The sequence below is a fragment of the Macadamia integrifolia genome, chromosome 8 (genome assembly GCF_013358625.1).
Source record: "Macadamia integrifolia cultivar HAES 741 chromosome 8, SCU_Mint_v3, whole genome shotgun sequence".
NCBI classification, from domain to species: domain Eukaryota; kingdom Viridiplantae; phylum Streptophyta; class Magnoliopsida; order Proteales; family Proteaceae; genus Macadamia; species Macadamia integrifolia.
In genome coordinates this window covers 25,178,723-25,203,485 of record NC_056564.1, presented here as the reverse complement: position 1 = coordinate 25,203,485, position 24,763 = coordinate 25,178,723, and the positions used below count along the sequence as shown (strand labels likewise).

The 24,763-nt window shown below is 39.8% G+C and overlaps 4 protein-coding genes across 7 annotated transcripts; 2 read left to right on the top strand and 2 right to left on the bottom strand.

Annotated features, from left to right (window-relative positions):
• Positions 1-140: 140 nt before the first annotated feature.
• On the top strand, positions 141-2,901 carry LOC122087330 (transmembrane 9 superfamily member 11-like). 3 transcript variants are annotated; one of them, XM_042656416.1, is made up of 2 exons: positions 141-316; positions 499-2,901. In XM_042656416.1, the coding sequence occupies exon 2, from the start codon at positions 513-515 to the stop codon at positions 2,502-2,504; it is 1,992 nt and encodes a 663-aa protein (XP_042512350.1). In that variant the 5' UTR covers positions 141-316; positions 499-512; the 3' UTR covers positions 2,505-2,901. The 3 variants fall into 3 exon arrangements, with proteins under 3 accessions (XP_042512350.1, XP_042512348.1, XP_042512349.1); XM_042656414.1 differs by having other exon boundaries at positions 449-2,901; XM_042656415.1 differs by having other exon boundaries at positions 438-2,901.
• A 6,609-nt stretch (positions 2,902-9,510) lies between these two features.
• Positions 9,511-12,356, top strand: LOC122087230 (transmembrane 9 superfamily member 11-like). Of its 2 annotated transcripts, none has more exons than XM_042656292.1 (2): positions 9,511-9,665; positions 9,818-12,356. In XM_042656292.1, the coding sequence occupies exon 2, from the start codon at positions 9,892-9,894 to the stop codon at positions 11,881-11,883; it is 1,992 nt and encodes a 663-aa protein (XP_042512226.1). In that variant the 5' UTR covers positions 9,511-9,665; positions 9,818-9,891; the 3' UTR covers positions 11,884-12,356. The 2 variants fall into 2 exon arrangements, with proteins under 2 accessions (XP_042512226.1, XP_042512225.1); XM_042656291.1 differs by having other exon boundaries at positions 9,527-9,697.
• A 2,356-nt stretch (positions 12,357-14,712) lies between these two features.
• LOC122085849 (SCF E3 ubiquitin ligase complex F-box protein pof2-like) lies at positions 14,713-16,784 on the bottom strand. Its single transcript, XM_042654445.1, has one exon. It carries the CDS (start codon positions 16,600-16,602, stop codon positions 14,827-14,829), a length of 1,776 nt encoding a protein of 591 aa, XP_042510379.1. The 5' UTR covers positions 16,603-16,784; the 3' UTR covers positions 14,713-14,826.
• A 5,344-nt stretch (positions 16,785-22,128) lies between these two features.
• Positions 22,129-24,011, bottom strand: LOC122087451 (extensin-1-like). Its single transcript, XM_042656598.1, has one exon. The coding sequence runs from the start codon at positions 23,910-23,912 to the stop codon at positions 22,407-22,409; it is 1,506 nt and encodes a 501-aa protein (XP_042512532.1). The 5' UTR covers positions 23,913-24,011; the 3' UTR covers positions 22,129-22,406.
• Positions 24,012-24,763: the final 752 nt, after the last annotated feature.

Genomic DNA, 24,763 nt, shown 5'->3' with positions numbered 1-24,763 from the left:
GAAATGCCCAAAAACTGGTACTAATTGGTGATGAGACGGAAAATGTAGGGGTAGTCTTGTCATAAAAACTGTGAATCCAACTCTGAGAAAGGTCTATTATGGTCATTTCAAAAGGAGAATAAGAAAGTTGTGATAACGGACTATTTTGGTCTGGAGGCAAAGCGGAAACGCGGAACTGATGATAACTTCGTTTGACTCGTCTTCCTTCGATTCAAGCTCAGGTTTCAGACGCTTCGCCGGTTTCCATTGTTGCAGAAATCTCTGAAACGGAAAAAAATTATTCTCTCTCTGTTTAATTTCTTCCTTTCTTTAAAAGGTCAGTTGCTTATTTCTTTTCCGTAGAAACTATCTTCAAGAACTCATTCTAATTGTTACTGTTATTGAGGCTAGATTAGATTTGTATCCCATTGAATAAATACTAATTGGAATTTTTCTAGATCTAAATTAGTTTCAAAGTTTTGGATTCTCCATCCATTTCTTGATCTGGGTTCGTTCCAGATCGGACGAAAACCATGCAAAGACAAGGGAGGACGCGCTGTTTCCATCAATTTTGGGTCTGGGTTTTGTTTTCCTACTTGATTCTTCAATCCGGAGATGGGTTTTATCTTCCGGGTAGTTACCCTCACAAATACGGTGTTGGGGATCAGTTATCAGTGAAAGTGAATTCCCTTACTTCGATCGAAACGGAGATACCCTTCAGCTATTATAGTCTCCCATTCTGCAAGCCTGTTGAGGGCGTGAAGGACAGTGCGGAAAACCTCGGCGAGCTTCTCATGGGAGATAGGATCGAAAATTCGCCTTACAGGTTTAAGATGTATACCAATGAGACCGAGACCTTTCTTTGCCAAACCAATTCCTTATCTGCTGAGGACTTCAAGCTTTTGACGGAAAGGATCGACGAAATGTATCAAGTAAATCTGATCCTAGACAACCTTCCTGCTATTCGGTATACGCAGAAAGAAGGTTACTTCCACCGATGGACTGGTTACCCTGTTGGGATCAAGGTTCAAGATGTATACTATGTGTTCAATCATTTGAAGTTCACTGTTCTGATTCACAAGTATGAGGAGACCAATGTGGCTAGAGTTATGGGGACTGGCGATGCTGCAGAGATGATCCCTACGATCGAGAAGTCTGGATCAGATATGCCCGGTTACATGGTTGTCGGGTTCGAGGTGGTTCCCTGCAGTTTCCAGCACAATGCGAACTCAGTGAAAAAGATGAAGATGTACGAGAAATACCCATCACCTATTCGATGTGATCCTACCAGCGTTGCAATGCCCGTTAAGCAAGGTCAACCGATGGTCTTCTCCTACGATGTCTCCTTTGTGGAGAGCGATATCAAGTGGCCTTCGAGATGGGATGCATATCTGAAGATGGAGGGCTCCAAGGTCCACTGGTTCTCGATTCTCAATTCTCTGACGGTGATCACTTTCCTTGCTGGTATTGTGCTCGTGATCTTCTTGAGGACTGTTCGAAGAGATCTCGCTCGCTATGAGGAGCTCGACAAGGAAGCTCAGGCACAGATGAACGAGGAACTTTCTGGGTGGAAGCTTGTTGTGGGAGATGTCTTCAGAGCTCCAAACAATCCGGCACTTCTCTGTATAATGGTTGGAGATGGGATTCAGATTCTTGGAATGGCAGTTGTGACAATCTTGTTTGCCGCCCTGGGATTCATGTCTCCAGCTTCTCGTGGCACTCTTATTACGGGTATGCTGTTCTTCTATCTGATCCTTGGGATTGCAGCTGGCTATGTTTCTGTGCGACTTTGGAGGACGATTGGATGTGGTGATTACAAGGGATGGGTTTCAATCTCATTTAAGGCTGCTTGCTTATTCCCTGGTATTGCCTTTCTGATATTAACCACTTTGAATTTCCTTTTGTGGGGTAGCCACAGTACTGGAGCAATTCCCTTTTCACTGTTTGTTATTCTGATTTTGCTCTGGTTCTGCATATCTGTGCCTCTTACTCTTGTGGGTGGTTACCTCGGAGCTAAGGCACCTCACATTGAGTACCCAGTTAGGACCAATCAGATCCCCCGTGAAATCCCAACTCAGAAATACCCATCTTGGTTGTTGGTCCTTGGAGCTGGGACTCTTCCTTTTGGAACTCTCTTCATTGAGCTCTTCTTCATAATGTCCAGCATTTGGATGGGTCGTGTTTACTATGTTTTCGGATTCTTGTTCATCGTTATGATACTTCTTGTTGTAGTCTGTGCTGAAGTGTCCCTAGTGCTCACTTACATGCACCTCTGTGTGGAGGACTGGAGATGGTGGTGGAAATCCTTCTTTGCTTCCGGTTCAGTTGCCATCTACATTTTCTTGTACTCCATTAACTATCTCATATTTGATCTCAAAAGTCTGAGTGGCCCTATCTCAGCTACTCTTTACCTTGGTTATTCACTCTTCATGGTTGTAGCGATTATGTTCGCTACGGGCACAGTTGGGTTCCTTTCTTCCTTCTGGTTTGTGCATTACCTGTTCTCTTCTGTGAAATTAGATTGAGCTTTCCCACCCCAAGAGATGTTTCTCCCAAAATATTTGCCGCAATACACTGGAAAGTTGAAGACCACAACTTGCATATACCTTGAAGTTCTTATCCACCTGTCCTGTGTTCATTTTGTCTGTAAACTTGGCAAAGGTAATAATAACCTCATCCAGTTTTGATCAATTATTGAGTAGGTAATTGCTGCATGGACTGTTCTTTTCTGCGTCTTGAGAGATAGGTAGTAGCAGTTGCTCGTAGTTGTGGTATCATTTTTTTTTTTTTTAAATATAATCTGTAATTGGTTAATTGAGGAGAAGTGTTTCTGTATGAATTATAACGCAGGGATTATGGTTTTTTTGTTCCAATTCAGAATTGTCTAAATATTTTATTTAAGCACTTTCATTTTTTACTCCATATTCTATGTCGACATAGTCGGTGTTCTAATTTTAAGGCCAAGCTTCTGTTTCTGCAACATCCTTACATGTTTTGTGAGAAAACACCTTTGTTAGGTGCAGATGATGATGGGTTATGGTGATGTTCGTTCACATTTAACTGTTTGAGTAACCAGTGATTGCACATTACTTGCACGTATCGTAATCTGATTAAGCTACTAAGCCTGTAGGATTATGCATTGCAGGATAACTCTCTGCTTAAGCTACTAAACCTGTAGTATCATCTATAGCAGGATAACTCTGCATTATTTTGCAGACCTAATGTATCCAAAGCCTGCATGAGTGGTCTTTCACCAGATGGCTCTTCCTTGAAAATTTGATTATTTCAATTCATTCTCACTTCTGAACTCAGGACAATGTATGGGATTTATACTCAATGCCTACCACTTGGTCAGATGGTTTAATGGTCATTTTGCTTTTTCTTTAAAAAATCTTGGTTTATTTATTTAATATACAATCTTATTTTCTTCCATATGGTTGGGATTGAAGAAGGTGCTTGCTGTAACCTGGTTGAGTCTTGCCTTCACTTTCCATTGCTCTGTACTCCCCTTCTTGTGATATGCATTCACTCACCCACTGCACTGGTAGTTTATCTAATGCTCCCTATCCTTTTTCACATGCCCCTCCAGCCCCAACCACACCCCCCCACCCCCACAAAAAAAAAAAAAAAAAAGAAAAGAAAAAGAAGTAAAAATCGTTTTTGAGTCTCTGAGCAGTCCAATGCATGCTTCACTACACAAACATTGTACAAATCGGATTTATCAGTTCCTTTCAGTATTATGGGGAATAAACTTCCAAGGTCCAACTTGTTGACATAGTTGACTGCAACTTCGAGTTTGTGTAAATCAGACTTGATCCAGAGTGATACATACTACAGAGCTGTTCCGGAGACGATTTGGGCAATCCCTGAGGCTTAGTAGTGAAAGTTGAACTATTGTAGGACAGGCTCCATCCTTAATCACAGATGTAGGTGCTGAGGTAGTGAACGACCATGGTTCATACTTAAATGCGTGGATGGAATCATCTCTAGACTGATCTTTCTATTTGTTGCAGGTAATAGCCTCAGACCTAAGAGAGATTGACTACTGGGGCTGAACGATCACTTACCATGTTTTATTGTCACATCCAGTGGACTCTAAATGAATGCTGAAAACTTTCAGTGTCTGATATCCGCTAAAATCTTAGGTCGGTTTGTGGCTTTGGCAGATTGCGGTCTTGGAAGGAAGTCATGTAATCGGATGAATCATTCGGTTTAAATAGGAATCGCTGGCATTTGATTCCAGTTCCTACCAATTCTGTGAATCTTGTTCTTTTGAACTGCCTTGGTTTCATGTTTGGCCTTCATTTTTTATTTTTTCTCAGTAGCGTGTGGGAGATGCTTCCTGAGAGTTTTGTGGCATTTTGATAGTCTATCTCTTCGCTCGAGGTTCTCTGAGGGTTTCTTTTCCCATTTAAGCTCTCTTTAGGGTGTCTTCTCCATTACAGAATTCATTTTCTTCAGGTTTATTTTTTATTTTTTATTTTTATTTTTGGGAGATCTCCCTCTCATGAAAGGTGAGTGGTGGACCTCTGAAGCTTGCTCTCCTGTAAGGCTCTTGGGTGTTTCTACTCCGATCGGTTTACTGGTTCCTTTCTTGCATCTTCAGGTATGACTTGCTACCATGGTTTAAGATCTCGGCGAGATTTCACTTATATCTCTCTTTTTCAAAAAGGCGAGACGAGATGTATGGTGGGTTATAATTGTACAAAAAACTCGACTGAGATCTCGAGATTTTGCCTCTATCTCGTCAATATCTCGCCTCTCTCTCTCTCTCTAACTCTTTGAATAAAAAACACAAGGAGTAAGGGTTTTGGTGCTTTTGCTTGAGGATCTCCATTCCTACACTCATTGATGCTTAAAGAGTAAAGAATATTACCTCTTCATCCACTTTTGGAGTTACTTTAATTTTCACTGTATTTGAATGTGACTCATCAGTCATCAATGTTAATTGTTAAACAATTAAGTAATTATCTATGATGTCTTTTACATTCTTATGATTATGTTGTGTCATGTGTTAATTATGGAATGTGAATTGTGGAATGTGGATTGTGGAATAAAGCATATTGACCTAGGGTCCGAAGAGTCGGAGACTACTTACATAGGGTACGAAGTCAAAGTACCATTTAAGGTTTGATTTTTAAAAAGCTGATGTTTCCATTGTGTTTAGATGGCCTAAAATAGTGTAAATACCAAGTTTCAGGGTTACAAAGACCATATGGCCACCGTGACCAATCATCGAGTCGACCGGGAAAAAAATACATGATCTCGGCTAGATCTCGCTAGATCTTTCTTTTTTGGATCAGCGAGATGGGGGGCGAGAGCGAGATCTTAAACCTTGCTTGTTGCTTGTCCATGGGTGGAGCTTCTCGGGTGTTTTCTAAAATCCTTCTTTAGTTTCTACTTAGCATAGTTTCTTGATTCTTGCTTCTTCTTTCCTTGTTTTGATATGTCTGAGTTCTCTCCGATTTGCTCTCTTTCATCTTTATTTTCCTTAGCATAGATCTAGAGTTTTATAACCATAGTTTTCATCTCCTTGCTTCAGATATAGGGTTTTCTTTGTTTGCTTTTTCTTTTTTGTTTTTTTTCTTGATTATTATTCGTCTTTTAGCATAAATCTATGGATCTATTATTTCTAGCAGCATAGTTTCACTTCCTTGCTTCAAATCTATGGTTTTTTTTTCTTTGCTTTAGCTTTGGTTTTACATTTTGTCCGTTTCTTTTGTTTTCTTGGATTGTTGTAAAGTCTTTAGCAAAAATCTAAGGATCTATTCTACTTGAAGCTTAGTTTCACTTCCTTGCTCCAGATCTAGGTTTTGCTGCTATCATTTCACTTTGTGTTTTCTCTGATCAGTTTTACTTTCTTTCTTTCTTTGCTATTATATGACTCATAGCACAGATCTAGGGTTTGTTATGTTTATTCATGTAGTTTGCTTCTTGCCCCAGATCTAGGTTTGTTTCTTGTTTAATTTGCTCCAATTGTCTTTAAACATTTCTTCTTTCCTTTCTCTACTGTTCCCATCTCTCGCATAGAATTAGGTTTTCTTTACTTTCTTTACTGTATGTGGGTTGCTTGCCTTAGATCTAGGTTTTTGTTTCTTGATTTTATAGCTTGATTAGTTTGCTTATTGTGGATCTTCTGGTTTCCTTTTCTATTTCTTTGTGTAGGTTCTATTAAGACACGTTTTACCTAGCTTCAATTCTGCCTTGTTTTGTTTCTCCTTTGTGGTCTTAGTACTCATTGTTTGTTTGCAACATAATTTCTGTTTCCTATTATCTTTTTTGTTTCTTTTTCTCCTTGCTTCTTTATGGCATATCTGGTTTCTATTTGTCATTTGGCCTGTTCAATAACTTAGAGCTCCCTGCTCTGTTTGTTTTGCTTTGCTGTCGTTATTTCTTGTCCCTTTGTGGTGTGTGTTGGCTATGATTGACTCTCCCTCGATCAGTTTTACTGCATTACGTTTGTGTTTTTTTTTCCCCTGATGGTGAATATTCTTTTTCTTTGCTCAGTTATTGGTTTGCTTTGATCATTTTGTTCTCTCTGTGTTTGTTTGTTTCTTCTCGGTCCTCTACAGGCTTGCTCGATTTGCTCATTTTTCTTTCATTTTCTTTTGGCTTTATGCTTCTATAGGATTCCCTTCCCCTTAATGTGAATTCTGCCCCACATACCTCTACAATATATTATTTACTTTGTTACATGTTTTTGCCCATCTGATATGGCATACCTGCGTGTGTTATTTGTCGATTGACATGGTATTTTTGGTATGAGGTGCTTTTGGTTTTCTTAAAGCACCCTTATCTATTTCGATTTCTTTGTTAAGTCTTCATTACTTCTCTATTCTTCCTCTGCTCTATAGCGCAGCCATGGTCTGAGACCTGGTGCATATCTTGTTCCTTTTTTTTGTTTTGTTTTGTTTTGCCTCTTCTATTTTATTCGGTTTGTTTGATGGTCTTGCAAGGCTTGAGGTCAAGATCCCTCATCGTCTTGGCCTTTTTTTCTGTTGTTCTGGTTTCATCTCAACTGCTGCCTGAATCTGCACTTTTGTTTCTTTAAATCATGTTGCCTATTTAATTTGTATTTGTTTTGTGAGACCTAAGTGTATCATTGATGTCTCTTTCCGACGAGGGTGCACCTTAAACAAGATGTCCTTGACCTGATTTGGATAGAATTTGTATTTGTTTACACCAACTCCCTACTTTTTGCTTATTTTGTGGCTTTATTGATCAGGAGATGCGTAGCTGTGGAGGGTAAAAGATGCTCTCTCATGGCTTCCCAGTCTGTCTTGTGTTATTTATGATCTTATTGATGTACTATATCATTTATTGGTATTGTTGTTCCTATTTGAGTGATATTGTATAATCAAAGCTTTCTGCGTATTTGTCTAAATGAATGTCTCCTCGTTTTTATCTCAAAATCTTTTGCCTCTTCGTTCTTTCTGACGATATAAAAATACAAACGCCACCCTTAGCTCACAACCTCATCGCCAACCTGCTTTACAACAACATTAATTCTGTTTTCTTTTGATGTTTTATTATAAAAAAAACGTCCATATGTGTTCTTTGATGTTTCACCCAATTTTATTTGCTTTTATGTTGACCTCTTTGATTTACATGGTTAGGAATTTAGGATATTTCTGCATTGCAAGTTTTTGTACACGACTCAAGTGATGGTTCAAATGGGAGTTGTTCTAGCTGCAATTTTTTTTTTTTTCCTTTTAAAGATCATAGGGATGAACATGGTTTTAGGTCTTGGTATCGGATTGACTGTATCAGCCGTATCATATCAGTATTTGTTAAAACCGAATTTGATATCTGGCCGATTTTGGGATCAGGTATCATATCAATATCATGGGTAAAATATCAAAAAATCTAATTTTTATGAAAAATAAGAGTAATATTGTCTGATTCGAATATAGTCGATCCCAAATTAATAACATATTGACATCAGTCAAGACCTAATAAGGCTTTGTGGATGTAAGTAATTTGCAGGACCATTTATATAATGTGTTGTGGATATATGTGTAATTATCTATTCTATTGGAAGTGTTGTGAATGTTTGCAGAGTGGATGTGCACAATCAAGTAGACTTCGCCACTTATTAGTTGCGAATGGGTGTACATATGCTTATGTGGGTGTGTGTAGGAGTATCAATTTCAGGTCTAGCCCTTTGGGCATGACCGTTTAAAGCTTGAACCAGCCTGACACGATTAATAAATATTTTGAGCTCTAGCTTGGCTCGATTATAATCGATCATTCCTGGTGCAAGGGTACTATGGTGCCCCACCAAGACCGAATAATTAATAGCTCAACATGTTTAAAGCTCGTGTGTAACATGCTTATAGCTCATTAGAGCCTATTTACCAAGCTTGACATGTTTAGCCTAATTCGCATCACCGTGAGTAGTCAAAGAGTTTGCTTCACCGTCATTTATTTACCCTTAAAAGTATTCTTGTTGAACTTGATTAGAAGAGGAAATCTTGTAGATTCACTTTTAAAGAAATCTTTGCACATGCTCCTTCTCTGGCTAGTCACGGTGCCCACATCTCTACGCTCTCCTCTACTGTGAGCTCCAATTGATTTATATTTTGATAATTTGGATGTGTTCTTAAAGTAGTCATCCCATCTAACCTACCCTAATACTTGTAAGCTCATTGCCTTTTATCTGCATATGAAATCCTCCAACCAAATGGTTGAAGGATCAAGTTCTCCTTGCCTATTTTTTTCGTCATCAACATCGGTATGTCAGATGAACGAAAGGAAGGATAGTTTCAACCTTAAAAATCTACAGACCATACTGATGACCCAAGGATCCAATCACTTGTGGAGAGGGAATCTTTCTACACAGTTGACGGAAATTAAATACTTTCATGGTTTCACCATTGATAATAAGCATTATCCATGTTGCCATTTTCATGCCAAAGTAATATAATTTTTTATATGCGTGAGGCTAACAGGTAACTCCTCCCCTCCCCCAATTTTTCTTAATAGAAAAATAGTTTATTCATAATGAACGTGGAAAAGCTCATTGTAGGAGTATAATAGATATCCTATAACCACCAGCTTAATTTAGTGGTGATAGTTTCGACTTAAAGAGTCGAAGTTGAGAGGAGAACTTGTGAAATCAAATCCTGTCGTATGCATGTGTAAATAAGAACAAGTATGTGTTTTACCAAAAAAAAAAAAACTGTGCAAATAGGTGACCATAGTAGATAAAAGAAATGATCAAAATTAATGAAAATATCAATCAGGAAAGGTCCAGATCAGCTAATCTGTCTTGGTACTGGCAGTGTCCAATATGGTGGTCACTGATCATGAGAATTTTAACCTTTCTGTTTCAATTACAGGTAGCCTAGTAGTTGAACCGTTTGAGTGGAAAGCCAATCACTGCTGGTTCAACAACTGGGCCGATTTAATAACAATGATATTGTAATAACATTGATAATAGAGGGGTACTTGTGTCATATGAATACAGATCTGACGGTGGGAAATGCTTTTTTTATAGCCATTTCGGACTTCGAAGAGATCAGAGATGTTAATATAGTAGTTTATTCGCAAATGCGAGAATAACTGCCTAAGTCATTAGGGGTTTCTTATTTAGGGCTTCTTCTTCCTTCGATTCGAGCCAGATTTCAGACTCTTCTTCGATCTCCGTAGTCGCAGAAATCTCTAAATCGGAGCGGCTTCTTTCTGTAAGTCTTCTGATTCTCCGTCAGTTTGAAAGGTCAGTTGCTTTTGTTCATTCCTTTAGAAATATTTCTCAATAACAACTCTCTTACTGTTATTGATACTAGCTCTAGAGTTTGCATCTCGTAGGAAAATAATTTCAAGTTTTTATCTGTAGATCTAAATTGATCCCACGATTGGCCTTCTCCACACATCTGTTGGTCTGGGTCTCTTCCAGATCTGAAGAAAATTATGCAAATACTGGGAACGATGGGCTGTTTCCGTCAATTATGGATCTGGGTATTTCTTTGCTGCTTGATTCTTCCATCCGGAGATGGGTTTTATCTTCCGGGTAGTTACCCTCATAAATACGAAGTTGGCGAGCAGTTATCAGTGAAGGTGAATTCTCTTACTTCCATTGATGCTGAGATGCCCTTCAGCTATTACAGTCTACCCTTCTGTAAACCTCAAGAGGGCGTGAAAGACAGCAGAGAAAACCTCGGTGAACTCCTCATGGGAGATAGGATCGAGAATTCGCCTCTCAGGTTTAAGACTTACACCAACGAGAGCGAAATCTTTCTCTGCGAAACCGGTCAATTGTCAGCCGATGATTTCAGTGTTTTGACCAAGAGGATAGACGAGATGTATCAGGTGAATCTGATCCTTGACAACCTCCCTGCAATTCGCTACACAAAGAAAGATAATTACTTCATCAGATGGACAGGTTACCCCGTTGGTATCAAGGTTCAGGACGTTTACTATGTGTTCAACCATTTGAAGTTCACGGTTCTGGTTCACAAATACGAAGAAAGCAATATGGCCGGGATGATGAGCACTGGTGATGCTGGTGAGGTGATCCCTACAATGGAGAAGTCCGGATCAAATATGCCTGGTTACATGGTTGTGGGATTTGAGGTGGTTCCTTGCAGTTTCCAGCATGATATGGGAGCGGTAAAGAAACTGAAGATGTACGAAAAATACCCATCTCCTATCCGTTGCGATCCCTCCACTGTGGCGATGGCCGTCAAGCAAGGTCAGTCATTAGCTTTCTCCTATGAGGTCACCTTTGTGGAGAGTGATATCAAGTGGCCATCGAGATGGGATGCATACCTGAAAATGGAGGGAGCTAAGGTCCACTGGTTCTCAATTCTCAACTCTTTAATGGTGATCACCTTCCTTGCTGGTATTGTGCTTGTAATATTCTTGAGGACTGTCCGGCGAGACCTTACTCGCTATGAGCAGCTAGACAAGGAAGCGCAGGCCCAGATGAATGAGGAGCTATCAGGGTGGAAGCTTGTTGTGGGAGATGTCTTCAGGACTCCAAGCAATCCGGCCCTCCTTTGTATAATGGCTGGAGATGGTGTTCAGATCCTGGGAATGGCAGTTGTGACAATCTTGTTTGCTGCCCTCGGCTTCATGTCCCCAGCTTCTCGTGGAGCTCTTCTCACTGGCATGCTATTCTTCTACATGTTCCTTGGAGTTGCTGCGGGTTATGTTGCTGTTCGGCTTTGGAGGACAATCAGTTGTAACAGTAACATGGGATGGATTTCAATCTCATGGAAGGCGGCCTGCTTCTTCCCTGGTATCGCGTTTCTGATACTAACCACTTTGAATTTCCTTTTGTGGGGTAGCCACAGTACGGGGGCAATTCCTTTCTCCATTTTTGTTGTTCTGATTTTGCTCTGGTTTTGCATCTCTGTTCCTCTTACTCTTCTTGGTGGGTACCTTGGGTCTAAGGCACCTCACATTGAGTACCCTGTTAGGACCAATCAGATCCCCCGTGAAGTCCCAGCGCAAAAGTACCCATCTTGGTTGTTGGTCCTTGGAGCAGGGACTCTTCCTTTTGGTACCCTCTTTATTGAGCTCTTCTTCATACTGTCCAGCATTTGGATGGGTCGTGTCTACTATGTTTTCGGATTCTTGTTCATAGTACTGACCCTTCTTGTGATAGTCTGCGCTGAAGTATCCCTTGTCTTGACTTACATGCACCTCTGTGTGGAGGACTGGAGGTGGTGGTGGAAATCCTTCTTTGCCTCTGGTTCTGTGGCCCTCTACATCTTCTTATATTCCATAAACTATCTCGTATTTGATCTCAGGAATCTGAGTGGAGCTGTCTCTTCTACTCTTTATCTTGGTTACTCACTCTTCATGGTTATAGCAATCATGCTTGCCACAGGCACTGTTGGTTTCATTTCTTCCTTCTGGTTTGTGCATTACCTGTTTTCTTCAGTGAAACTAGATTGAAATTCCCCACCTCAAGAGATATTCTTCTGCAACAGTAGTGGATATAACTATAAAATGGAACAACATAGCTCATGTACTCCTTGAACTTCTTATCAACCTATCCAAATCTATTCTCTTCTCTTAGACTTTGGAAAGGTTATGGTAGACTCGTCCAATTTTGATTAATTCCTTAGTAGTTCATTGCTACATGATACTGTTCTTTTCTTGCATCTTGGGAGATGGGTAGTGGCAGTTGCTCGTTTTTGGAATTATCGGCTTTGATCTCTCTATTTGGTTACTAAGAAGAAGGATTTATGTATTATTATTGCTGAGATTCATGGTCTTCTTGTTTCTGATTTAGAATTGTTTAAATGTTTTGAATTGAGCAAATTCTTTTGATCACTTGTTTATGGAGACCATCATTAGAGTTAGTGTACTTTGTGTTTGAGACAATGCCATTTTTTTAACAATTAATTTTTTTTTTTTTGAGGAAACATCATTTATTTGTTTGAGTGATGGATTGTGGCAATGGCTTATTGACATAACTTTGTGAATTGCCTTTTTAAATCAAACTCTATTGGCTGATGGCATAATCTTAGCAAACTACCACATTGAGTGACTTACAGAGACTTTAGTAACTGCGAGATTATCAATATAATGATTCTTGCATTAGCAACTGAACTACAGACCAAAAGCTGAGAAGCTGAGTCTACCTTGAATGAGATTATTTCCCAAGTCTACTTCTCAAGTGAGAAATTCTGTTGCCACTTTGGTTTACAGAATAATTTTGTAAAACCTGACTATGACAAGGATACCCCCAATTGCTGAATGGTGAGTGAATGGTGAGTGAACTCATTATTGAGAAATAGGAAAAGGAATGGCATTTTAAATTTTTTTTTTAATCAGAAGAAAAGAAAATTCAGTAATTATAAATTGCTAAGTACATCAATGTTAAGATAGGTGATGTCTCTGTGTGAGAGTTTGGTAATGATATTAGTAGCAACAAGTCGCATGAGTAGAATTACTTCGTTTATAATAAAACTACTTTGAATGACACATTATTCAAAGTACACTCCCTCAAACATTAACCATATGGGCTCTCCCTCCCTTTCCCCTTTTGGCTTGGGGTGCAAGATCCCCAATATACCTAGCACTTAGGAGACTGGTATTGTGTTATCCCGAAATTATTTTACATGCCAAACACACCTCTCCAACGAGTATGGGGTGCACTCTAACTATAGCATTGACACGAGGGCAGTGCTATTGGGCCCCGAGTCCTTTTCAAGACCCATGTTCCTCTCCTAGTACCCTTGAGGTGCCACAAAGAGGGTTTTAAAACTCATAATTGGACACATGGTTTTCATTTTCAATATAAATTAGATTGGAATTGTCTGCCAAACCCTAGAAGTGTAATAGGAAGATGAAGCAGGCATTTTCACATATTTTTTTTAGTGTTTTTTAGTAAAAAATCTCATAGATCTAGTTGCAAGAGGTAGGTTTCATTGATTTTTTCCCCCTCTCCACTAAAAGGAGGAAAGAATAGTAGAAAGTGAAGTTCTAATGCATTTTCATGGTCGATTCTAAAATGGGTTGAGGGAATTTACATTGATTACTGATTACAATAGATGCTCACCACTAGTGCCCACAGTTAGATTCTCACGTATGTTTGATCAAGTGTTCATGGATGCGCAAGCATTTAAGGCTTATTAAGTATCTTGCATTCTTGCTACTCTTTTGCAGGTCATTTAAAAAAAAAAAAAGCGAGAGTGGATCAGGTTCACATACGAGAATGTACGAGAACGTCTCAGGTCCATGGATTTAGGATCGATTTTCTCTCTTTATTTAATTGATTCTAAATTCACGAACCAGGGACGTATGAGAATATTCTTGTACGTGAACCTGATCCATTCACAAAAAAGGCAATGCTTTTCTTTATGGCAAGAAATTGCTGGGGAAAATTACATGATTACCCACTTTTGGGTTTTCCTTTACAAAATTACCCAAAAAAAGTTTTGGTTAACAAAATTACCCATAAAAAGTTTTGGTTAACAAAAATACCCAAAATTGGGTTTGGATTTACAAAACTACCCACCTAAAGTTTCAATTAACAAAAATACCCAAAATCAAGTTTGGGTTTACAAAACTATCCAAAATAGTGAGTCTTCATCTTCCACATATAATCATGTATTTTTTTTATTACTGAAACTTTGTATGGGTAATTTTGTAAACTCAAACTCAATTTTGGGTATTTTTGTTAACTTAAACTTTAAGTGGGTAATTTTGTAAAGAAAAACCTAATTTTGGGTATTTTTGTTAGCTGAAACTTTTGGTGGATAATTTTGTAAAGGGAAACCCATAAGTGGGTAATCAAGTAATTTTCCCAAATTGCTGCCTAGTCACGTGGTACCTAACCAGTGTGGGGCCAATGAGATTGTGCACAAGGGCATCAACCCCACTCATCCATCAGACAACTCTCTTTTTCATGTTTCTAAGTATTGGAGTTACAATCTCTTATTCCATAAAAAATGGGGTTAAGTGTTTTATGTCCGAGAGCGGCCCTTGTGCCTAGACAGAGCCAAGTCATTGCGTGTCCTCAGTGTCTGTGGTGCAGTGGTTACTCTCAGACAGAAAACTGTCCCCAAAAAAACTCACATTAGAGAGAGAGAGATTTACATGCTGCCTGGTATCTTTTGCATCGGCCAACAGTGGGTAGGGCAATGGTATATCTAGTGAGAGAAAGGTGGTAATTGTATGGCAACAGCAGGTAGGGCAATGGTATATCTAATGAGGAAGGAAAATGTGTTACAACCTGAAGCTGGAAGTACAGAAATAACAAACCACAAGAGCACATGCCAAACAGAGACTATATGTCAGTAAAGAATACAAAGAGTATGAAACATTGGATTATTACAATTTCAATCTCAGAAATCAAGGACAGGGAAATTTCTTGTACAATAAAAATAGCTAACAGTCATGAACCCAACAACCATGCCGCAAGAAAAAATCCTTTTGCTTCTCAGTGGAAACAATATCACATGGTGGGATTAGGTTCCTCAGAGAGGGCCTTGAGAATACCATCCAAGCTATGACATCAGAACCAACATTGCAACACTTCTTCAAGCTAACCTCTTTCAGTCCCTTGCAATTTGTTACTACCTCCTTCAACCCTTTTGCCGTTACTCCCAAACAACCTTCCAAGTCCAAATGTAGAAGCCAACGACTGCTATGCCCCATCATTCGTAGCCCCTCATCGTCGAACCTTGATCCTGCAGCATGAAGGACTTCCAGTTTGGAAAACCCGAAACTTGTCCCAAGGTTACTTATACTGCTGCACCCACTCAGCTCTAACATTTTAATCTCGCAGCAGTTCATCCCAATGTACCCAATTCCTTCTCCTGTAGTGCTCCAACAGTGGCTTATGTCAAGTGATCTCACACTGGGGCAGACCATTGATATCCCTTTGAGGGTTTCATCGGTCAGACACTTGTTCCATGACAATTTCAAGGTTTGGAGTTTGGAGTTCTTCTTCAAGTCTGAAGGGCCATCTTCTTTGCCTAGACTTGTATTCTCCATTCTGATTTCCTCTAGATGAGGACAGGTTTGCACCAACAAGAAGAAGGTTGAATTTGTAAGATTGGAGATGGAGTTTAGGTTTATGATGTTTACATCATGGAGATGGTGGGATAACTCCGACATGGACTGGTCGGTGAGGAAAGCTGTTCCTTCTATGTCTAAGTAGTTTAGTGAACTGTATTTGCACAACAGTGAAGATATTCCAGCAAATGTGAATCCTCGGCAACGGGATAATCCGAATCTGCGTAAAGGAAGATCTGCTTGGATGATCGAATTGAGAAGATCGTCTGAAATGATCATTAGGGAGAAATCAAGAGTGCCCAAAGCTCTAGCACAAATGAAAGAGCTTTCCATTGTGAGGGAAGAAGAAGAAGTAGCAGCAGCAGAAGAAATCTTGCTTCCATTTACTGACAGGGAAATCAACTGAGGATTATGATGGATTGCCAAAGCAATGCCAATTTCGCTTATAAGACTACAATCACGAGCCATAATTTCTTCCAGAAATGCACAATTGGATGAAAGAGAGAAAAGGGACCGATCCGAAATGAAATGATTTCCAGAGACGTTAATCCTACAGAGCCGCTGAAGCTTCGAGGACAAATTTGCAATCCCTGAATCGGAAATACTACCTGGAAATGAACCTGAGACCGCATAGTCATCCGCATAATCCAGTTCAGAGAAAGAACCAAAATCCTGTTCCGGATTACTAATATCGAGTTCCTCGAGTGACGGGAACGAATCAGCGATTGCAACGAGATCACTGTCCTGCAAGAAACACAATCTTGAGCAGATCAGAACCCTCAAAGTCTTCACCTTGGCTCCCAATTCCTTCATGCCCTGGACGGGAAGTCGCTTCTGCTTGGAGAGATTTAGAACTTCGAGGTTCAATCCAGAGAGAGCAACCTCCCGGAGAAGCCTATCCGAATCGCCATGGAATTCAACGAGATCTATGCGCTTGAGCTGGTGAAATCTTCGGAGGAGACCCAAAGTGCTCCCGTGGAGTAGAACTGTGGGATCGGATACAGTTAAACTGGATCGAAGCAGATTAGAGATGGAAAGAAACCGTTTGCAGACTAACGATGGTGCTTCTAAGTGTCGATTATGTCCCAGGCGATCGAACACCAATTCCCAACACTCTTCTGGCAAATTTTCCCATTGAATCTCCATTTCCTCGACTCAGAGAGAGAGAGAGAGATAAAGTTAGGGTTTCGATCGATCGGAGAGAGAGAGAGAGAGGGAGGGACGAGGGAGTTATCTGGGGAAGTAGAAGAAGCCGTTAAGGGGTTAGTGGTGAATGGTGGTTATTTTGGGGGAAGGGATCAAATCATTTGAGTGGGAGGAGGCTCGGGGATTTTGGTATTTAATGACAAAAGGAATAAGTGGAGAGCAAGACAAATAGAAACCAGAGACCCGTTATTGTGCTTTTCCCGTCAAAAGAAAAAAAGATCCGTTATTGAGCTTTAGAATGAATTTCAAATATAAATGAGTGGGCTTTTCCTCCAAATTGCCAACGGTACCAACCTGCTTTGGGATAAAATCCGGAAAAAAACTGCAATTTCGATTTCGTACAATTCTATGTAATACCACCTTCAGGCGGTGACACGTATATTGATACCAATATAATAGTCTAATTCTGATTTAAATGCTTCTTCATTGATTTAATGTTTTATTAGTTGTATCAGATTTGGACCATTGTATTGGTATCAATACACGTGTCACTGCTTGAAGATGGTATTACACGGAATTGTACGAGATTGGAATTGCAGATGATTTCAACCTGATAAAATTCACATGGTTAAAAGTACTTTACCTAGTCATTGCATCTTTGGCAATTTTAATAATCAAAACAAGATTGTTGTTAGGTTTTAAACAAAAAATAGCATTGTCTAAATATTCCACTTTTAATCGCAAAAGTATTGTTATTCAAGGCCAAAAAATGCTGGCCTTACCCCGAAAAGTAGCCCTTTTACCATAGCATTACCATTTTCTTATGTCGCCAAATAATTAGCCTTAGATAAGAAACAACTTCCCCTATGTAATATAGCTGCAGCCCATCCAGATATTCTATTAATGTGATTAGAAATTCCTATGACCTCAAGCGTCAAATTCGGATGTGGATTAGAAAAGGATAATTGGGGAGCTATGGTACTCACCTGCTTGTCAACATACCTTTCAGCCAAATCATTAGGCATCCAAAAATCGTCATTTTTTTCGGATGACATATGGGTTTGGTTTGTTAGAACAAAAAGTTATCTGGTTTATATGTTTTCAAATACAAAAGCAGATAATCAGAAAAGTGGAGAGAAAAAATTGTGAGTTTATTTCTGGGAATATCATTGGAGTTAAAGAGATACATAGAATCAAAAGATGAGAAAGGAAAAAAGATCCATTTGAAGACCCAAAGGGCTAGCAGCCATTCTTCTAGAAAAGTCGCAGTCAATGAGAACATGCCACAATGACTCGTGTTGTTTGTGATAAAACCCATATGGAGGGTCAATTTCCACCTATTTTAATCAGAATGCTTTTGGTAGGAATTCCTTTATGGGCAATTTTTCAGAAGAAGATCTTAAACTTGGGGTGGATATTGATTTCTAAAAACTAGCGCCACCACTGAGAGCATGGAGAGGGAAAAAACACTTCTTTAAGCATTCATTAAAGTTCGTTAGTGAACCTGTTACTGAGAAAATTGATAGCTATTTTAGTTGTAGGAGACCTCTCATTAGAAAGATGGAACCACCATCGATCTGATTCAAGGGATATGGGGATCTGGAGAATTGAGTTAGTTAAAGTCACAGGTGACAGAGTTTCAAAGACCAATATTCCATTGATTTTCTACAATGAAGTCACAAACCTTCATTAGTATTGAGGAAGGTGGAGAAGAGGAGGATATGGTACCCAAAATGGAATTCTGCAAACTGTGAACCCAGGGTTCATTCCAAAAAAAATGCTTTATACCATTACCTATTTTCAGGAGAATCATTTTCCTCAAGATGGGAAGAATGTTTACTATACTGTTCCAGCACACAGAACCATGCATCTTCGAAGTTTTCACATAAAAAATAGATCTGTCATGGAGAGGCACAAAAACAGACGGATTGTCCTACTAGTTCGGGGTGATCATCCAAAAATTGGTTTATTGGTTACCAGTGATAATCTTACAAGCGTAAGGTCTCTATATGATCTTAGCCCTTTTGTGATCAGTCATTCCTACCCACATAGCAAGTGCTCCCGATAACACAAGACCTCCAATAGCATTTAGGATTTTTACAAAAACCTCATTATCCCCACCATTTAAAGAGTATAGGAGAGGGAGGGAGAGGACGATAAAGAGGGGAGAGGAAGAGAAAATCTAATTAGAGAGAGAGAGAGAGAGAGAGAGAGATTAAACAAAAGCTTCATCTTGTAGGATGGGGGTCTTGGTCTTCGAGATTCTGCTACTCAAAACAAAGCCCTCCTTCTCAAGTTTAGATGGAGATTACTCACCAATAACTTTATTTTCTGGGCTCAGGTGCTAAAATTAAATATTTTCACTCTAAATCTCTCTTTGACCCCTCAGTTTGGACTAAAAGGGAATCTCTCACTTAGAATAATACTGCTACCATTTTACTCTTTTAAAAAAAAATTTGAAAGGAAAATTGGGAATGATCAAGAGACTTTGTTTTGGAAGGATCCCTGGATCTCTTCACTTTCCAATTTTGTAATCATTGAGTTTGTGCGACAAGACTCATTTCTAAGAGTAAGTGATTTTTTTATTGGTAATTCAAGGAATATTAATCTTTTTTTTTTTTTTCTCCCTCTTTCAATAGTTAGAAAAATAATTACTTTGCCTCCCTCACCTATTGGTGATCGATGGTGGTGTACTTATTCCAAACAAAACCCCTTAACCACCAAAATTGCGGCTAAATTTATTGCAAATAAAAGTGTTGTTAACTCTATTGGTCTATTTAACAGGTTCACCCGCCCTTCCTTTTATTCTAAATGGTGGAGATATTTCTGGAAACTAAACGTCCACTTGAAATATAAAATTTTCTTTTAAAGGCTTTTACTTAATGGTAGACACTATTGAAAATGGATGGACATTGACGTTACTTGTGGGTTCTGTAACACTCAAAGGGAAATCACTTGGCATGTTTTTCTCTCACGTGACTTTCCAAATGGTTATGGGTTGCAAGACCACTGGGGTTGAAAATAGAATGCTTCACTAGTCATTCGATCTTGGATTTGAATTTGCTATTCTTTTCCTCTATGATTCTCAAACATGATCATAACAACTTCTTTGGAATATTAATGATTACTTCATATTTTTTATGGTCTCATAGGAATCATATGGTTAATCTTCATACTAAACCTAACCCCATCTATTTATGTCTAATATTGATTGTTGGATTGTAGATATATGTTTATCTCTTATTTAGATATGTCTATTTGCTAACCCAAGGGGGTAGTGCAATTGTTGAGCAACGAACTTAGCATGAGCCGTAAATTCAGACGTCCTAAGTTCAACTCCTACTAGGCACACCTTGGGCCACTCACATAGGGGTGTTTAGTGCTCTTCACTGTTTTCAATGAAAGTTGAATGGTTCTAATTCAGCCCAGGTATGACCCGGTCCATGCGGTTGTGGGGTCAGTATGAGCCCGCGAAACTAGTTAAACCAAAGGCCTGAATACCCGTCGTTGGCAAGAAATAAAAAAGATGAGTCTATTTGCTCTAATGGACCTAATGAGCACACTTGCTTTACATCCAGGAGCTAATAGTCATCGCCATTTCTACACTTCCCTATTTTATTATGCACTGGAGTTTCTAACTCTTCTAACAATATTTCAAGTTGGGCATGTGGTATTTTTATCCGCAGTGATTTTTTTTTAATTTGTGTAGATTAGATGATGATAGGAAGAAGCATAAAACCCAAGGTCTTCTCTATGGCCTTAAACTAGTCAAAGAGAAAGGTTGGATGACATCTGAATTTTGGAGTGATCTGAAGAAGATGTATAACATGGTGGTGGACTTCAACACCTTCTCATGGCCAATGAGCAGTATACCCTTTTTTTTTTTTTTTTTAATGATTATAAATCCCTATTTTACCACTTTTTGTCATAAGCAATCTGACAACATTGTGTTTTTGTTCAAGCATATTGCTTTATTTATTTCACAAAAAAATGTAATTTTTGAAAACTGGTACTATATTGGATGTAACTAATCTTTCTATATAATGGAATTTTTCTTTCTCTTAAATAAAAAAAAAATGCCTGAAATCCTTTTTTGACAAATTTTTATTTTGTTAGAAATCCTTTACTAAATTTGGTCAATCACAAAATCTTCGATAATATCATATCTTTTTTTAATCAAATATGATAAAGGAATGATTTAATAGCTATTGAATCCAAAATCCAACACTCCCAACACCCCAACCAAAAAAAGAAAAAATTCTCAATCCAATAAAATGTGGGGAAGAGATTCTTTTTATCAACATCCTTTGAACTTAATGTGAGATCTCATCTGAGATGGAGATCATCATTCAACGGCCATAAATAAAGAGTCTATCACTAATATTAAAAGTGCTACATGAATAGGTTAGACTAAGAGGAAAGGGATAGGATCCCATTGAGATTTTATCTAATATGCCAAATGTTAGACCAATACAATATTTACAAACTCATACTTCTACATCTACCCAGTCCTTCCCACTCAATCTCTCCCTATTGCCACTGCAGCCACACCACCTCCACCATTCTTTTATTCTTCCCTTCCCCCTGTCATACCTTACTCACCTTCTCTCCCACTATTATTCTCGAAACCAATATTACCACCACCACCTTGTCCACTTGCTTGCATGTTTCCATATCTTACATTGTCATCCGCACTTTCATCTATATATATCCAAAATTTTATCACCACTGTTGGAAAAAAAAAATTCTTCCTATATTGGAACAAATCTATCCAACTGCAAAAGAAAGTGCCAATTTTAACGTAATAATTCCTTCCAAGGTGAAAGGGAAAAACCCCCGGTCCTCGTCCACTACATTTAATAATAGGATTACACAATATTCTTTCTCATCAATTCTAGAGCCTAAACATTAAGAGTAATGATCATTCTTGGATTACAAAGCAACTCACCAAACAAAGGTGAATTCAAAAATTTACAATACTCTCTCCTCAAAATCCTTTGTAACAAATATGAAAAATAATTTACAATACTCTCTCCTCAAAATCCTTTGTAACAAATATGAAAAATAGTAGAATTTTCCCTTATACACTAGACAGATAATGTCATCACACTGCAACCCAATGTAGAGAGTACCTTCTCTCCTTTCTTTCCTTCTTTTTAGTTAATGTTAAAAATCACAACCAAAAGAGATCACTCAATGGAGTTGTACGTACAATTTTCCTTTTCTTATTATTTTCCTTCAAAATAAAAAAACACGAAATTGAGTTGATTACATATGTGTAATGGACTCACTTTATGACCCACGTAAGTAATTTATAATGCTCAATGGAGTACCTGTATGAGAGTTGATTACTTAATAACACCTCTTAAGTGCATCGATGCTTGATTTACACTATTTTTTTTGTTTTTCAAGTAATGTAATATTGGGTTCTTGTTGACTTCTTTGTCGGTCTTCTTTGTCATCTATGGTCAAAGTTCTTAAACTTAAAATAAATAAATAAATAAATCGCATGACACTATGTGAACCTTTAGACTTATTGACTGTAAAAAGTCAAAATGTAAGTCGTCCGAATAACTAAAACGAAGTTATGAAACATTGTAAGGATTACATAAAATAGAAGAGATGGAGAAGGCAATCACAAGTCACAACCCATGAACCCACCTCTTATATTTCCAGCCCAACCGAGCCTCTGATGGATGATGAGCAGAGATTCATGGATTCTTATCAATCAGATAATAGTTGTATATATGGTGGTAAGTTAAGATGAAGGAACGATCGGTGGCAGAGGCTGCACAGGCTCACCTTCAAAAGCGTTGCTCCGGAGGGATATCTGGTATAACCGGTGGCGGTAGAGAAAGGTCTGGCTGCTCTGGAGGGATATCTGGTATCACCGGTGGTGGTAGATAAAGGTCTGACTGTTCCGGTGGGATATCCGGTACCACTGGTGGAGGTAGAATAAGGTCTGGCTGCTCCGGTGGAAAATCCGGTTCCACCGTTGGCGGTGGATAAAGGTCGGGCTGCTCCGGTGGGAAATCCGGTACCACCGGTGGAGGTAGATTAAGGTCTGGCTGCTCCGGTGGGAAATCCGGTTCCACCAGGGGCGGTGGATAAAGGTCTGGCTGCTCCGGTGGGATATCCGGTACCACCGGTGGAGGTAGATTAAGGTCTGGCTGCTCCGGTGGGAAATCCGGTTCCACCAGTGGCGGTGGATAAAGGTCTGGCTGCTCCGGTGGGAATTCCGGTTCCACCAGTGGCGGTGGATAAAGGTCTGGCTGCTCCGGTGGGATATCGGGTACCACCGGTGGTGGTGGATGAAGATCTGGCTGATCCGGGATAGGAAACGTAGGTGTCTCAACGGGTGCAGAAGGTGACCACACAATTGGCGGAGTGAATGTGTCTGGCTGTTGAGGAGGAGAAAATGGCAGAAGTGGTGGTGGGAGAAGAGGGCCATCAGGTTCCTGCGGTGGAGGCAGCAAGAGTAGTGGCGGAGAAAACACAGGTTCTGGTTGTTCCGGTGTGGTTACTGGTGGCGGCAGTGAAAAATCAGGAGGTTGTGGCAGAAGCAAGAATGGTGGAGGAGGAAGTAGCGGTTCCTCTGTCACAATAGGTGGTGGTGGTGAAAGGAGGATCGGCAGTGTTGGAGTAGCCACTATCGGTGGCAGAAGTGATAGTAGTGGTGGTGGGGGTGAAAGAACTAGTGGCGGGCGTGGTAACAGAATTACTGGAGGAGGGGGTGAAGGTACTAGCGGAGGAGGTGGTAACAGAATTACTGGAGGAGGGGGTGAAGGTACTAGCGGAGGAGGTGGTAACAGAATCACTGGAGGAGGGGGTGAAGGTACTAGCGGAGGAGGTGGTAACAGAATTACTGGAGGAGGGGGTGAAGGTACTAGTGGAGGAGCTGGCAACAGAATTTCTGGAGGAGGAGGTGATGGAGGTGAGAAAACTGGTATTGATGGCAGCGGAGGCATGACACAACATGGTATAGGAGGAGGAGGCGGCGGCGTTGTAAGGAAAGGGTTGTCAGGGGAAGGATAGCGAGGGAAAGGCCATTGGCCACAACTATCAAAGAGATACTGATATAACGGATCACAAATCTTCCTTATCTTTCTCGATCTCCATCCACTACTACTACTGCTTCTGCTCCTGTGGTGGTGGTGGTGGTGGTGGTGGCTGCTTCTTATCTTCTCTTCTTCTGCATTTCCTCCTAGGTGGTGGCTTCTGTGATGTGGGTTGCTTCTTGCTTCTGTAACTATGGCCGTTAAACTTATAGTTATTAGAAGCAGTTCCACCATAGCCAAAAGCACTCTCATGGTCTCTCCTCACTCTCACTGCTTTCTTAGCGTTCCTTGCTTGCTTGCTAGCTAGCTTCTTCATTCCCATGCAAAGCAGACTAATCGTGCATGACTCTGTGTCTATATATATCATGTAAGAGCAGTTAGAGCACTGCAATTTCGTCTTCAATAAATAGTACTGTGATAGAATCAGTGAGACCAGCTATGGATCTCGATTTTCGATGGTTGTGCATGGAGGACTGACATTTAATTTGGATGGAAAAGGAGCTCTCTCTCTCTCTCTCTCCATTAAACATAAAGGTTCAAGCAAGACGTGGCTTACAAGTAGGGTTTGGACCTTGGAGAAGAAGTCTGGTTCTTCTTGAGCAAAGCATGTAATTAAGAAAAGTAACGATCAGGTCAAGAGGTTGGGAAGATGGGAGCTAGAAGTGGGATGAATAGGTGGGGCCGGTGGGTGTCTAGTTTGATGTGCCTGGCAAACTTGAATTTAAAGAAGATAAAACATTAGTGGCTAGGACAGGAGAGAAGTAGAGGAGAGTGGCTTTGGTTCCTTTTGATTTATGATACATGACCATTTGGCCGGTGATAATAAGGCCTCTCGGCCATGCACTGCCAATACTGGGACAATAACTTGTGAGTCACACTTCTCCCTGGAATGGTCAAGGGTCATAACTCGAGACTGAACCCAACAGAAAACGTAAAGTGAGGGAGTAAGAAGATGCATGGCCAAATGTCGTCTAGACACGCCAAATGCTTCGCTTCACACTACCTAGTTTTCTGTAAGGTGAGGCTGGCTGATCCACTTATGGAGAGGGGTCCTCTCTCTCTCTCTCTCTCTCTCTCTCTCTCTCTCTCTCTCTATATATATA